General features: G+C 39.7%; 1 protein-coding gene across 1 annotated transcript in view; it reads left to right on the top strand.

The window, feature by feature from the left end:
- Nucleotides 1–16981, top strand: part of VEPH1 (ventricular zone expressed PH domain containing 1) — a 124281-nt gene that overhangs the window by 59419 nt on the left and 47881 nt on the right. Inside the window, exon 7 of the mRNA XM_087965231.1 lies at nt 13453–13847. Within this exon, the coding sequence (XP_087821357.1) occupies nt 13453–13847 (395 nt within the window). The remainder of the gene's footprint in view (nt 1–13452; nt 13848–16981) is intronic.

Here is a 16981-nt window from a genome sequence, read left to right as displayed (position 1 = left end):
GACAAAAGTCAATCATATTGTGGTCGCTACTGGAAAAGGGTTCTTTAGTTTGTATTCCGTAAATTAAATTCAAACTATTGCAGAAGATGAGATCGAGGCAGTTGTTTAGTCTAGTGTTGTTGGTTACTAGTTGTTCCAGTCTGCATTATTAAGTGGACATTCACTCACTTCCATTTGTATATGAAAATACAGTTGTTTATCCACAATAATGTGTACTGGAGAGCTAGGACTATGCAAAGCATTTGAAAGGGTGCTTCGTTCTCTTTGAAGTGATCTGCAGCTGCATTTGTTTGCTTCAGAAACGGCATGTGATTGCCTCTGCATGTGTGTTTGCCCTCAACCACTTTTTCTGGCGGTAACAATAGAATTTTTGTTTATGCATGACTATGCAACAAACAGGAATGGCTTTTCAAGCAGTTCCATGAACTTAAAAAGGTCCCTTAATGGTTCCCAAAGAGGTGCTTGGATCATACTTCTGTGCATTATTGAACAGTCAGAGTTGAAACACCATTTGTCTAACTACTACATTTTTCCATATCAGACAATATTTACTCATGTTTGAGCATATATAGATTTCAAGTTCCAGAGACTAAATTTTAAAATAGTTTTTCCCAGATTTTTTAATGTAGGTGAAAATTCTGTAATGCAAGTAGTTTTCGTTTGGAATCTTGAAATAAAATCTTTAACAGAACAAGTGCATAATTTGCTGCAGAATTTCATAGCTACATCTTCATTAACAATCAAAATAAAAGTTCTGTTTTGATATGTTATATTGGCTGGCTTTAATTGTGAAATATAGAGAAATTGCTCCTTATATGAATTTGCCCACATTAAGAATAAAACAGAAGCGGGCATAAACTTGCAAAAATAAGGATTATATATGTACATATACACCTAATATAATACAAGTCATTTAAATTAAAAGTGGAGCTTATTTCTAAAATTTACTTCATAGCAAATTTCAGTAGTTTTTTTTATGCTAATATAGCAAATAATGAAATCTCTTGAGATCAAAACTTCAACAGCGGTTATTTTGAAATTAGCTGGAAGGGCAGTTTTTACCTTCCCAGCTTATCTAAATATTTTCTAGTGTAATATTAGAGTGGTACTTTGGTACTCATAATTAATTGGTTCCAGGATGAACAATGAGTATACAACTAAATTTTCTCATAAGGAATAATGTAATGAGTCATAATGCAGCCAACACTAACAAGTTCTAGCTTGTGTGTTGAGTACTAAACCAATGATGAGTAAGGTACAAAATTTTCATATCAAAATGCGTTGAGTATCAAATTGGATGAGTTTCAAAGCAGTTGAGTACCAAGGTATTGCTGTATGAATGAATGACCAAAAGCAAGGTTTCACCCATAAATATACTCCACCATCAATAATTTTTTATCTTTTTTTTAAACAAGTTTTATTAATTTTTTCAAAAACAAACAAGTCATCATTAGCCATTACATACTTAAACCTTTTTCCATTATAAATTTAACAAGTCAGATAAAACCTTAATTCTATTTTAAACCATTTCCATAAAGCATACAAAAACCTCTTATCCAGTTTCTCTTTACCTCTCTTTACTCTTATTCAGTTTCATTATTATTGTTTCATCTATTTCTTTCTGACTTGACCACCATCATTCCCATTCTATACTTCTGCAAGGTTCCACTAATTCTCCCAAAAACATAAACACACAACACATATAACATAAAAGAAAAACAAAAAAAAATCTTTTAGGAAAGTAACTTGGCCCCAGATATCTCTCTCTTCATGAACTTCAATTATATTCATGCTCATCTTACATATCATTACTTATTTTATCTACCTTGAAAACCTTCCGGTTTGTCGGCTTCGCGAGCGGCAGGGATTTGCCACTGCGCGATCCCTGCCGCGCTAGCCGTTTTTGGTGCTCCGATCCGGATGGGTTCGGAGCTAGGCTACCCTGCAGGGGTAGCTGAAGATAGGGGGGATCCGGGAAGGGGTTTGGGGGTGTTGCAGACCCCCTCCCCGGCCGGCAGAACCCCCTTTTCCCAAGACGGTGCAGCGGCGGTCTGCAATGGCCGCCATAAAGAAGCCGGCAGCCGGGTAAGAATGCGCAGGAGGAAGTGGAAAAAGCTTTTGAAAAGAGAAAGTTTTTCTTGGTCCCCGGGACTCTAAGATATATTTAATAATTTTTTATCTTGACATAAACATTCAATGTCCCTGATATGAATCATTGCTACTAAAAGGAAGCAAGATAAGGAAAGAAAGCCATGTGATGCTATAGCATAAGGAAATCAATTTTATTATCATACTTAAAAATAAGTTTTAAAATTAAATTAAGGACCTGTTTACATAATAGGAATTCTCTTTTCAATCACGATACGTAGAAAAACAATGTTTTTTGTGTTATGTAGACTTGTTTAATAATTATTGATTCTTTGGAATGAACTATTAGCAATAGTTGGCCGTGTATATGATCAAAACATATTGAAATCATTTACCATTATATTTACAGTATTTCAGTTTTTAAGCATTGTTTGAAGATGCATGATGTGTTTAACAGTATCAATGGAACAGCACTGGCTTATTATTAATACTATTAATATCATTATCTATCAGAAAAGCAGATATTTTTCAGATTTATTTTACTAAATCCATCAGACTTTAGCTAAGGGAGAATATTTGGGTTGTAAGTCTCAGAAGAAATCTATTCAAATTGATATGAGTATAGCAACAAGCCCTAGGCTCCCTGTTTAATATTTAATACCTTAAAATCCCAGAAAATATCTTATTTTACTTTACACTGAGGTATATTATCATTAATGCAGGATACTAAGCTGTTACTAAGCATAGAGCTGTTCTGTTAGCTCTATGCAGCTTAGCCTGATAAATACTTCGGTGAACTTACTCCCCAAAGCAATGTTAAATCATATTTAGAAATTCAACCCTTTAAATTATTACAGTTTATTGAACTTTTAAAAATGTATTGTATATTTCAAACTCATGCATATGATTTCAAGAGCACTTCTAATACCTGTTTAACCACTTTCCTTACATCTGGTGGGGTGTTCATACAAGAAGATAATAGTATAAAGTGATCTTGTCAAAATTAGAATTTTGATTACCTTGAATTTATTAGGACTTGAACTCTGGGCAACATTAAAAAAATAATAATATAGGGAAGACATATACCAGTGCTTTTCAAGCTTGGCAACTTTAAGATGTGTAAATGTCAACATCCATAATTTCTCAGTTGAAATCCATACATCTTAATGTTGCCATGTTTGATATAGACTTTATGTCCAGCCTTAGTCATATATGCTCAACATACAGCACTTTCTACTAATGACAAGGATAGCATTTAACAGAAAAGCCATGCATTAATCCATGCAAAATAGGGTGTACAATCTACAAGAGGCTGTCTTGTAAATCATCATTCACCAACTTGGAGGTATGTGTAGAGTGCTAATAATCAATCAGGATGTCATGAATGGATCTTGGGGTTGAATGGATTTGGAAGAAGAGAAAATAATTGAAAACAGAAAAATAAAGGTATAACAACTGCAGGAATAGAAAATGCAACTATGAGAAATTTTAGAAAGTAGATTAATCTCCAAATAAATTGGATGAAAAATGAATGTGGAGAAAGAGGAGAGGAAAGCTGCTTGAAACAGAATGAAAAGAATTATGTTGCAGAGTGCTACAGAAATGTGAGAAGCTGTCTTAATGAAAGTATGAGAAAATGATATTTGTGGTACAGTGAAGTGAAAGAGGCTACATATGAGGAAAACATGCATATAACTGTTGTTGAAAAGATGAAATTGAAAGATTTTGTATGGAGTATAAAGACAGAACACAACCGTTTGAAAAAAAAAAGTCAAAAAGAGAACAGTTCAAATTAAAACAGACTGAAAAAATGCCCACTTTTAATAGAAATAAGTAGTTTAGGAAGTGGGTGAGGAGGGCTGAATAAGGATCCTTCAACAGAATAGTTTTTCAGATGTTGATGAACTTTGAATCCCAGAAGCCCAACTAAACTGATCAATGGAGAGGAATTGTAGAACAATAATTTCTGGCAGGGCATGTGGTTCAGGATTTCTCGAACAAATTTAGCTTCATGGAAACGAGCCCCCTTACCACAGGATCTCCTCCAGCTATAGCAATGAGGTTTCTGAAGAAGTGGAAAATGGAAACTACCATCTGGCTGTATTGGTATTGCACCATTAGGTGTAGAAACTGGTGCCATATTATTGCAGTACCTATTATGAATCAGAATTAATCCACAACTTCTCAACCATCCTCCGTGACAATTATTCTAAGTCTGGAAATGACAGAGTTCACCATACTAGACGTAGACATGGAGAGCTTCTTAGCCCCAAAGAAGTATCTTCCAGGCGGGTTTCCTGTTACACTTGAAGTAGACTGATTTTGATCAGATTCAGAATTTTGAGTTGAGAAATATGCTTTGAATATATGCATTTCAAGAATAATTTTAGTCCTTTAGGAATATTTTTGTACCACAGGAAGTGAAGTTTTGTACAGTAATGTAGATCCGAATTCTTTGACATTAAGAATTTTATATATCTGATGTAATTAAAACCATGTTATAATTAAAACCATTCAGCACTAAAACGCCCTGTCCTCTATTTCAATGAGGCAGGTTATTCAGCTTGCAGAGCTTCAGGAAAATGAACATGGATATATAATGATTTCATCTTAGAAATTAAGCATGGTCAATTTAACAACAAACAGAAAATGCTGATCTACTGAAACGTCCATATCTTGATGCTTGAGAATAACAAGGCATGCAGTGTTGATTGCTATCATTCCATGTTTGCATTACTTAATAGTTAAATGATTTTTTTTAAAGGAGAAGCTTGATCTGACATATCTAATTTGGCTCTTACAGTCCTTACACCTTTTATTTTTACTTCCTTTGTCCTTTGCATGCTAATTAGCATAGAAATTAAGAAATATTTGAACTGTTGGAAATGCACAATGATGAAATAATCCCATGCAAAATATTTTGCAGGACTAGAGCATTGTGCCACTACCTTCTTAGCAAGATTCCTATTTGAATTCATCTATGCATGTTGGCTCAATAGTCATAGCTTGTCCAGAAGTATTAAAATCACTGCACATGGATTTTTTTTTAGAAAACCATGTTTTGCTTTAAAGTAAATGGCTAGGGAGGTATAACATTAAAGAACAAATACCCAAAAAAATACAATATAATAAACCCCAATTATATTAAGCCTAGGAGTAAGTGAATTTATGTAAATCCTGTGTGAATGTCCCTCCTGTATATGCAGAATGGAAGTATTAAATACAGGCTCACCTTTCCGAATTTATGTTTGTGAAGTCCTCTGAGCATACCCAGGGATGATTATGAAATCTATTCCAGATTCCACAATGCCCCAGTATTGGCAGAGCAGACTGCATTCATTATACTCTTTGCCAGAAATCCTTGGAATAGAGTCTATTCAGTCTTAATTTTTACCAGTAATTAATTTAATAGTTTTTCATTTACGAGAGCAGTCAGTAGATGAGACACATCTCCCAGCTGTGCAAGTATGAAAAGTTAAGTAAAGCATTTCAGACTTGATGGATCAGTCATGATTTCAGGAAAAAGCTTGCCAAGAAAACCATGTTGCTGAGAAGATCACCATGGATATAGACCAGTCATAGATATTATTATACCCCCTGAAGAATATCCCCAGGGATGAGGGTTTTTTGGCAAGAAAATAAAGAATCATATATGCTGTGAATCCCATGCGTATAACGTTAGCCAAATAGCAGAGTGCAAGCCAAGTCCATATTTTATTGATTGTTAAGCCATAGAGAACAGTGTAATATATAGTCAAATGTAAAACAAAATGTTCTCTTTAAACCAGCCAGTTGTGACAAACATTTCCTTCTCTGATCTAAGGTGATTTAGGAACTTTATTCAGCACACTTGTATTTGATTTCATTCAGGCTTTTGTTTATTACAATAACTACATCTAGAACTAAGATCTGGTAATGGACAACATTTGTGCCAAGGTTTCTTTTAAAGAGATTTTAAAGGCAGAAATGCAAATTAAGTCAAAACAAATGCATATCAGTGGACACAAAGTGTGAGGTGTTTGTTCAGTCTATGTGCAGATAATTTCAACCCAACCATCTGCTGGTTTTCTCTTCAGGGTCTCACTCCTTTATATTTCTTTTTTTTTAAAATGTATAAAAATTATATGGCTGTTCAACCCTTACCAAGACAAAGATAAAAGCCCAATATAAAATATAAAACAAAATATAAAAACAATTTTAAAAACCCATCTCCTAGTGACAACAATCAAATAAGCCTCCTGATGGGCTCCATTCCACTCTGGGGTTCCCAGACCCACTGGCAAAACTTCAGAACCCCATTAAAGAGTTTGGGGGGGGGCAATCTTATCTATATGGGGATGATGTTCCGCAGGGAGGGAGTTACCATGGAGTAGGTTCTTCTTCTTGATCCAGTTAAATGGATCTCCTTAGGACAGAGGACCCACCCTGCCTCCCCACTCTAGTAGGTCAAGAAGATGTGACTGGGAAAAGAAAGTCCTTCAAATAACCTGGTTCCAAGCTGTGCTGTATTAGCATACTCCAAACCTTCGAACCCGATTGGTCCCGACGGACAGAGACCTGATTGGTTGACGCCCTGGCCGTGATTGGAGCGCTTAGAATCTACCGCGATTGGCTGTGCCGATCGCAGGAGATTCAAAGCGCTGCCATTGGCCGTCGAGCCGCGAGCCAGCCCTATATGAAGGGCTGCCGCGGCTTGGATTCTTCAGACTGTTCTTATTGCAAATAAAGAGCTGAACTCACAGAATGGTCTCGCATCTCATTCGACCCGATCCACCACAGATCTAACACTGGTGACGAGGATGGGATTCGAACCCACGCGTGCAAGCACAATGGATTAGCACCCATTGCCTTCTCATCAAGGACACTTTCAAAACCGGAGCGGAACTACAGCCAGCTCGACAAGGAGGCCCTAGCAGTCGTCGCCGGCGTCAAGAAATTCCACGAATACCTTTATGGTAGGACTTTTACAATCATTACGACCACAAGCCGCTGCTAGGGATCCTGGCAGGAAATAAGGCCACACCAACATTCTATCACCAAGGATGACAAGGTGGTCTGAGTTCCTGTCAGCATACAACTACCAGCTGATTCACCGACCCGGGAAGGACATCACCCATGCAGACGCCCTGAGCCGGTCACCCTTGCCTGACCTAGAAGACGACCCGGCTCCCACGTCGGAGGTATTCCAAATAGAAACAATGCCCAACCCACTAGTGACCGCGCCAGACATTGCCAGAGAAACAAATAAAGACAAGCGGCTGGCGCGAGTCCTAAGCTGGGTTGGAAAAGGATGGCCGGAAGGGGACAAGGACAAACTATTCAGACCCTTCAGAAACAGACAAACCGAACTTTTTACCGAGAAGGGCTGTATACTTTGGGGGGACAGAGTGGTAATCCCAGAGACATTACAAGAAAGGGTATTGGGAATGCTGCATGAGGGGCACCCAGGGATGGTCAAGATGAAAAGCCTAGCCAGAAGCTATGCATGGTGGCCAGGCATGGACAAACAGATTGAAACCTGGGTAGCCAAATGCAAACAATGCCAAGAGTCCAGACCCAGTCCTCCCGCCGCCCCAATACATGAATGGGAAACACCAAGAGGACCGTGGTCTCGGATTCACATAGACTTTACGGGGCCGACCAAAGGGCATATGTATCTCATCACAGTGGATGCTTACTCCAACTGGTTGGAGGTAAGCACCATGAAATCAACCACGACAGAGGCGGTAATAAGAAAACTGGGCAAACTCTTTGCCACACACGGCCTGCCGGATGTAATAGTGTCGGACAACGGGCCCCAGTTCACCGCACTAGCGTTTGAACAATTTCTGGCAGGCCTGGGCATACGCCATGCATTAACTGCGCCGGCAAACCCGGCGGCGAACGGACGAGCGGAACGCATGGTACAATACACAAAAAGGCCATACAGAAAATAGAAACAACCAACATACAGGACAAGATTAATAAATTACTCTTCATCCAACACATTACACCGAGTGCCACCACAAACAGAAGCCCGGCAGAACTAATGATGGGCAGGAAACTACGATCAACGCTAGATAGAATGCACCCCACATACACCCCTGACAAACCCCCGGGCTCCTCCAGCAAGCACAGACAATTTAACATTGGGGATGCCGTATACGCAAAAAACCTGTCGGGGAACCACTATGGATACCAGCAACGATCACCCAAATAACCGTGCCCCGTATCATACCGGCTAGAAACAAGCGACGGGAAACACTGGAAACGGCACATAAACCAACTAAGGTCCAGAATAGCTAACAACCATACACCCGACCAAGAAACTAGAAGGGGGGAAACGGAAAGTGTTAAAGAAAAAGGGAACCCCTAGTGCAAGCCGAACAACCCCCACCCGGAACAAAAACCCACAAATAAACCAGTCCTACTCACCAGCAAACACGGGTCCCACTGAACAAGCAACCCCAGGAACGTCACCAGGAAGGAGCAGCCGGGCCAGCACAACCAGCCCGGAAAGATCCCGCAGAGAACAGCCAAGACGGCAGCTCAACCAGCCCGGGTAGACCGGGAGGAGCTACCAAGAAAGGCCCAGCCCGACCTTCCAGGCGGTTCCATCCCGGGAACCAGAGCAACAGAGAAGGCCTCTGAACCGGTCGACAACCAAACAAGAACTGATCTGCGCAGGTCAACTAGGCAGGTACGGAGACCCGCCTACCTGCGCGACTACGTCCACGACGCACCGACAGATGAAACCAAGAGGGGAGGGTGTGCTGTATTAGCATACTCCAAACCCTCGAACCCGATTGTCCCGACGGACAGCGACCTGATTGGTTGACGCCCGGCCGTGATTGAGCGCTTAGAATCTACCGCGATTGGCTGTGCCATTGCGGGAGATTCAAAGCGCTGCCATTAACCGCCGTCGAGCCGCGAGCCAGCCCTATATGAAGGGCTGCCGCGCTTGTATTCTTCAGACTGTTCTTATTGCAAATAAAGAGCTGAACTCACAGAATGGTCTCGCGTCTCATTCGACCCGATCCACCACAGATCTAACACAAGCCATGTTAGATCTTTGAAGATGACAACCCCCATCTTGAATTGGATCCAGAAGCAAATGAGCAGCCAGTGCAGTTCCCATAGGAAACATGAGACATGTGCACATCTAGGCCTACACAAAACCATGTGGACCACTGTATTTTGAACCAATTGAAGTTTCTGGATATGTTTCAAGGGCAGTCAGTAGCCACATGTAGAACATATTGCAGTAGTCAAGACAGGAGAAGACTAGGACTTGAGTGAACACCACATGTAACCCACAGTTGCACAAAGGTCTTCCTGGCTATAACTGCCATCATAAATCTATATATTTCCATACATCCATACATCCACACATTTGTGTGTCTGTTTTCAAACACACCTACCAAGGTTCAAAAGCATTTCTGTCAGTCAGCCATTTAGTTTTGTTTTTCTATATATGACAAATGGGATGATTTAATGCCTATATCTCAACTTCCTTTCCTTTCTAGTGAGCTGAGTTGAGGAATGCTGGGCTTTTCAAAACAGGTTGACACTGAAGAGTTTTGAGATTTCAAACAAGGTGCACAATTAATTTGTGGAATTTGCTGCAACAGGATGGAGTATTAACAGAAGCTATTTGCAGAGATTCCAGGCACATTTTAGACATTCCAGAGGCAGGAACAAATTAATATTTATGGAGAGTGTAGAAGCCACAGCCTATTGGAACCATTGCACTCATAATGTTATTTAGTATTAACTGTTCAGAGTGCCATTTCTGATTGTTTTAAACTAAAGAGATGCAGCCATGAAATACCTAGATAAGATTTGGAGCTAAACAAGCTGTTGTTTCAAGCTACTATTACATTATATTATTTATTTTTTAAATATTAATTAATGTGTACTCCTTTTGCTGAAAATCATAGTATGCAAAAGATAGCTACTTGCAAAGTAAATAATAAAGTTTAGGAAATAACTTGGACATTATTATAGTCAACAATTGCAGAATGCAAAAATTATCATTTTTTTCACTTTTCTAATAATTAATCATTCTTTGAAAGAACTTGACCAAAGATGTACTTGGAATGAAGTGCATGTCTGTGAGATTTAGACATGCTGATATGTCTGTGAGGTTTAGAGATTTTTATTTTTAAAAAATTCTATTTCCTACAAAAACATAACTCTTAATCCCGCAGATTTCCCCCAATCTTTAATAGTAGAAGATATTGCTTGAAACAGAATCTCCTTCACAGTGGAACTCTATTAAAATCTATTATGATTGAGGATGAAAAGGATAAAATACTTCAAGTTAAAATTATAACTTTGGAGAGAAAATAAACATTGCCAAGTATGTAGGTATAATTGCTTGGTTTCTAAAGAAGACTTGAGGTTTAATAGATATAATAAATTCCTGGTTTAATAATAACTATTCACACTTTTGCATGCAGATCGGGTTTTGTATGTTTGTGTGTCTATATGTGTGTGTATAAAGTAACATTTCAATGAACAGCCAAGTTGCATAGTACCAGTGGGCATCAGGCATTTAATTGTATCCAGACTTCTTGTCAGTAACTCAGATCTGGATAAGATCGCTTTGAGTTATTTGTTTAACCTATTTTACGTTCCAAAGTATTGAGAGAGAGTGAGAGTGGGAGAGAGAGAGAGAGAAAAATAGAGAGGAAACAAAACCCTATGTGGATTTGAAGAAACAAAAAAAATCAGAAAAAGTTGATTTGAGAATGTTCAGAAACAAAAAAAAAAAAAATACTTCTTTTAAATATCATAACAAGAATTATTTTTCCAATGTGGATGTGTTCAAAATGAGGTTTTAAAGGAACAAGAACCCCAGGAGAAAATTTTTCCTTCTCCTTTTGTTAAAAAAAAAAAGCACATGTATACTGATAAAGTCTAAAAATTGGGTATGTAATCACACATGTCAAAGAAAATCCAATAAGTGCAAACTTATAAGCATGACTGTATCCAGTGATGATAAGAACTGACCAGCCACAATACTGTCTTTATGAGTCCAGGAAATTTTATTAAGATAAGTATATGAATGCATAACATAAAAAAAAACAGAAAGAAAGGAAGAAAAATATTATTGATTAAGAACCAGCTAATTGTAAAGCTCTTCTCCTGGAGCCTGTCAGACAACTGTCCTTTTGGCACTTTCAGCACACCCCTCCTGCTGGACAGATAGAAACAATTGGACAGAAACAAGTCCCATAAATAAATCGGTCCCAAGCCATGAAGGATTTTAAAGGTAGTTCTTGGCTTTGAATTTGCCTTGAATTGTGCCTTGAATTGCACCTGGAAGCACACAAGAAGACAGTGCAGCTCATGGTTCAATGATGTCACATAAGCAGAATAACCAGTGCAATTAACTGCCCATGCCACCTCATTCTGCACCAGCTGAAGTTTCCGAGTGATTTTCAAGGGGTGATCCCTCAGTGGAATGCATTGTAGTAGTCTAATCTGAAAGTCATAAGGACATGAATGATCATAATAGGAGCCCCTGATCCTAGAATGGTCTAGGTTATAAATCAGTATATAAGGAATATTCATGGTGTGTTTTCTGGGACATGAATGTTTATGTATTTTGGTATGCAGATAATACTGTGTTATGATCTGAGAACATGAATGATTTGAGGCAAATGTCATATAGATTGTATAATGTAACAGCAGCATGAAACTGAAAATTAATGTATCAAAGACCAGGTACCATAAGCCCTCAACGTATGACTATAAGCGGGACTGGAATTTTGGTCATATGTGACTACATTTCTAAGTTGAGGCACCCATGTGAGCAGACCCAATTTTCCCCACTCTTTTTATTGCAGTTGTTAAGCAAATGACACAAATGTAAGTCCAAACCATTTGGTTGTTAAGTTAATCACATGGTCATTAAGCAAATTCATTCTCCCAAGTAGGTGTAAAAGGCAAAAAACCTCGCAAATCACAATTATGTGAACATGCAACACTGCAATCAAACATAAAATATGTGTTGGTTGCCAAGCACCTGAAATCTGGTCATGTAACCATTGAAGGGCATGCACAATATTTTATGGTGTCCAAAAGTGCTTTACAGACTGTAAAGCGCCATTTCTGACACCGTTGTAATTTTGAAAGGTTGTTAAATGTCCGATTGTAAATTGAGGACTACTGCAGCTACTGTATACTTGATAGTGAAAATGGAGCGAATAATTGCAATTCCCACTTGGCTGTTTACTATATTTATGATGAAATGTGTAGGAAATTCGTGTAGTAACAGTAGAGATGCAGTATATTGGTTGGAAACATAAATATATGCGTACTTGGCAATCATATCAAGTATTTAGCTGAGAAATAGAATGAGGGCAAATGTTATATTGCTGTGATAGCGAACCTATGGCATGCATGCCGGAAGCCTTCACCTGGAACAGATACACTGTGCATGCATGCGCGCCTCCCTCCAGCCAGCTGATTGTCAGATATCTGCCACGCATGCACAGGGGGCGGGGTGCATGTGGGAGACACATGCGCATGCGCAAGGGGCAGGTCGTGGCGGGTCACGCACGCATGTGCAGAGTCACACGGGGCACAGGGGGAGTATAAAACTCAAACAAATGAATGAATTTATGTACTTTGGATAGACGATTACTTAAGATGGAAAAACTGAATCAATTTAGGGTGTGTTAATTCTGATAGTGGGTAGTATGCAATGGTTTGACAGGAATGAATATTTGATAAAAGAATTTAAAGTTATTGTATATAAGAACATGTTCTGCCTACTTTGTTATACATTTGGAGAAACAAAATAAGTGAAGCACATCCCAGCTCAGTTCCCATGTAATCTGTAGTTTGAACTAAACTACCACTGATTACTCTGACATCTCTAGCTTTTACAGGAGATCCCTCCCTCCTCTTTTTCATATCCCTCCAGCTGTTTTCACCTCTGTTTCACTTTTTCTGTTATATTGCAAAGCCCCTGGCAGGTTAAAAAAAAGGGGGGGGGGGTCCTTTCTTTGTATAAAAAGCAGAGCAGCTTCACCAATGCAATGGAAATAACATCATCAACAGGGCAACTGCAGACATGTAAAATATGCCTTTGCCCCTTATGCATATAAAACATGTGGAAATATAATTCTTTATATATCAAGCATAATATGCACTTAAGCTGTAGAGAGAGGGCAAAGTGGGGTCCAATTTTAATTGGTCTACTTTGTATTAAAAATACAACCCCATATCTGGGCATAGGACAAGTAAGTCTTTAGAGTAAGCGGCTGCTCTTTCCCCTGAAATAACCGTTTTGGCCACAGACCTGAATTGAGTCCCTAGGCTATTTTGCCTCCATTCCCAAATCTTTAGTCCATTCCTTTGTTTACGCTACAGGTCCCAAAGTTTAGTAGTGCATGCTGGTCATATGAAGGACATCCATGCAGACAGCAAAGAAGAAGGGGAGAATGGAGATGTTACAGCCAGCATCTCTTTCACTGATCTGTATTTAAGCCAAGAAACTGACAAATTGCCTTCCAGTACAATCTCCGAAGAGTCCCAGCTGGAACAAACTTCACTTTCACACCCAGGTATCAAATGTTCAGAACCAGAGAATCTGCCAGAACCTGTTAAAGAAAACTGCCACGAAGAGAGCCCAAAGATCATAAAGAATCCCATGGAGCATCAAGATAAGCTTTACTTTTACTTAAAAGAAAATCTCTCTAAAGTGAAAGCATATGTCATGGAGATGGGGAAGAAAATTCCATTCCCAGACGAATGTCTTATAGAAGGTAAGCGATCTCAAATTTTGAAAAAGAAAAGAAAAACAAACCTGGTGCATTTTTTTAAAGTATCTTAAGAGATTCATCCAAGCCACTAACCAGCCCCCTCTAAGCATCAACATTTCAAACTTGTTGAAACATGTTTTTAAATGTTGATCCCAGGATAATAAGTAATTTCCACACTTCAGTGTCCTTAGCCTTATGGGCCAATTGACATGTTACATTTGCCTAATTTCTGAGCTCTCCCATCAATTTCTTAGAATGTTCCAAATGGAATATTCTGAATATCTTGGGGACATCTGTGCATTAAACTAGGGCTTGGCAATTTTTTAAAAAAAATGCATCATCCCACTTTTGCCTCTTTGTTCAGCAAAGCTCTGTGCCAGCTTTCTACTTTATTCAAAAATGTGCAAGACTGGTTTGATGAGACTCCATATGAAACACAAAAGAAACATGAGTGGTCTTTAGATTAAACTTCTAAGATTGGTGCTCTCCAAGTGAACTGATCTACAACTTTCATGGTCTCTAGCATTGTGGTATACCAACTGGAGATTATTTTACTTATTTACTTTTTTATTTATTTTCCTGCTTTTCCATTGCACTCCCTACTTTCATTTTCCCCAGTATTAAAATCCTGGGAGATTTTAATATTAAAACCCTGGGAGATTTGAGAGAGAGTCACTGCCCCAAATCACTGGCTTCCATGGCAAAGGATAGGATAGAAATGGGATCTAGTCCATATCTGAACAACTACAACTGTTGTGGTCTAATATACCTAGTATACAACAGGTTAGAGAGTGTTTATTTTATTTATTTTTATTTATCAAATTTAGACACTGCTCATCTCATTATCAAAGTGATTCTGGGAGGTTTGCAGAAGAAAACATAAAACCGTATAACAAATACATAATTAAAAACTGAATTTAAAACAGAATAAGAAACTAGAACAGAAATAAATGATGGAAGAAGCACCCTCAGGACACCAATTACCACCAGGCTTACATGCCACTCCCAACTCTCTGAGATGGCAGAGCTGTATCTCACAGCATCCAGAATGCCAGGTGGGTAGGAGCCAACCTCACCTCTGGAAGTAAGATTTTCCATGTGGCAGAGAACAGGGTCCCTAACATACCTTCTCTGCCTGACTGGGTAGGGTAGTTTGATAAAACTGAGACAAGATAGGTCCCATGCCATGAAGGGCAACCTGGTCCCATGCCATGAAGGGCTTTAAAGGTTATAACCAACACGTTGAATTGGACCTGGATAAAAACTGTTGCCCAATGCAGCTCACAAAGTAAAGGTATGACAGTCCCTGGGACACCAAAATTGCTTACACAGCTTCATTCTGAACCAGCTACAGCTTCCAGATACTCTTCAAAAAAACATCACATAGAGTGCATTGCAGTAATTCATATGGGAGATGAATAGGACATGAATGACTGAGAGAAGGGCCTCCTGATTCAGGAAAGGGCATAACATGGGCATACTTGGCACATAACATAACAAAGGCATTCTAGCCATGACTGCCACCTTCCCCTCAAACATCAGTCGTGACCCCCGAATTATGCACTGGATCCATCTGGGATGGTACAACCCCATCTAAGACTAAAAATGGTAAATCCCTAGACATAGAGGAAACGCCTACCTACAATAACCATTTTACCAGTTGAAGCCTTTTGTTACCCATCAAGAGCCCCATAGTCTCCAAGCAGTGTGAAAAAAATGCACAGCATCACTATGTACACACAGGATGTAGATGTACAACTGTACATAATTGCATACTGATGATACTTTATCCTATGGTGAGGGAAGATCCAGCTGCTTCATGTAGATGTTTAAAAAAAAGTGGAGAAAACACTGAGCCAGTACTCTACAAATAAGGGACTGAAGACTGGATCTCTCGCTCTCTATCAACATTGATTGGGACTAGCCCAAGAGGAAGAAGGTGAAGCAGTACAAAACTGTTCCTCCCTTCCCCAACTTTTGGAGCTGACCCAAAAGGATACCATGATAAATAATATCAAAAGTCACTGAGAGGTCAAGGAGAGCAAAGATGAGTTCACCACCCCATGCTTCTGCTCCTGCCAGGGATCATACAAAATACTGTTTCTGTTCCATCTGGGATTGAAACCTGACTGAAAGGAGTCCATCTGTTTGATCCAGGATTCATCTGTTTCATCTCTGGAGCTCTAGTACCATCTCTTTCTCAACATTTTTCCTAAAAAGGGGATGTAGGAGATTGAAGAAAATTGTCCAGCATGGTAGGATCTAGCAATGGCTTCTTCAGAAGAGGGCACACCATGGCCTCTTTAAAGAACGCCAGGAACACCCCCATCTCTCAAAGATGAATTAACTATAGTTAGGACTCACACACCACATGTAATCTCCTAGTTGGCCCTGACCAGTGAGGAGGGTCATGTATCTAGTTCACAGGTGATTGCATTTATAGTCCTAAGGATCTTGTACACCTTCCTCAGGTCTAACAAAATCAAATTTAACTTGGGTCACTTATGCTCACATGCTGTATCCACCTCTCACCAAGGCTCTGGCCACTTACCTGCTCTAGCTGTCTGTCTGGCCACTTGTCTGATTGTTTGCCCAGGCTCATTCCAACCACTTAACCAGGCAGCTTGCATGGAAGACTCTGCTGGCGTGGCTTGACTAGTTGCTTCTCTGGGAAGTTCCAGTCACCAATTTGGGCCTACTTGACTGCCCACCCTTTGCCACCTGAATGCTGCGCACACCCTCCCCTGTGTCTTCTGCTGCTTGCCTGGGAGGTTCCAGCTCTGGTGTGGTGCTGTCCATTCACAACTGTTTGCTTCTCACTAACCACTAGCCTGTGTTTTGGGTCTTCGGGGAGGGCACCAAATGCCTCTTAGTTGCTCTGGCCACTCATAGGGGCTCTGGGTGTTCAGCTGCTGGTCACTTATCTGAAAGGCTCCAGTTACCAAGATGGTCTATTTGCCTGTGGTCCACTCACCACTCACTTGCCACACAGCTGTTGTTTGTCCCTTTAAGGAAGTTACAGCTTGCCACAGCCACACAATCACTCTGACCACTTCCTATCATTGCCATTTCATGAACTGGTCAGCAAACCCACAAAGCTCCACAAGTGCAAGAGAGCTAGGCAAGGCTAAGAGACC

Source organism: Notechis scutatus, chromosome 4 (genome assembly GCF_049901735.1).
Source record: "Notechis scutatus isolate UNSWTSFEM ecotype Mainland chromosome 4, rNotScu1.2, whole genome shotgun sequence".
NCBI lineage: Eukaryota > Metazoa > Chordata > Lepidosauria > Squamata > Elapidae > Notechis > Notechis scutatus.
Note: the sequence above shows the minus strand (reverse complement) of the source record. Positions and strands in the feature narration are given on the sequence as shown.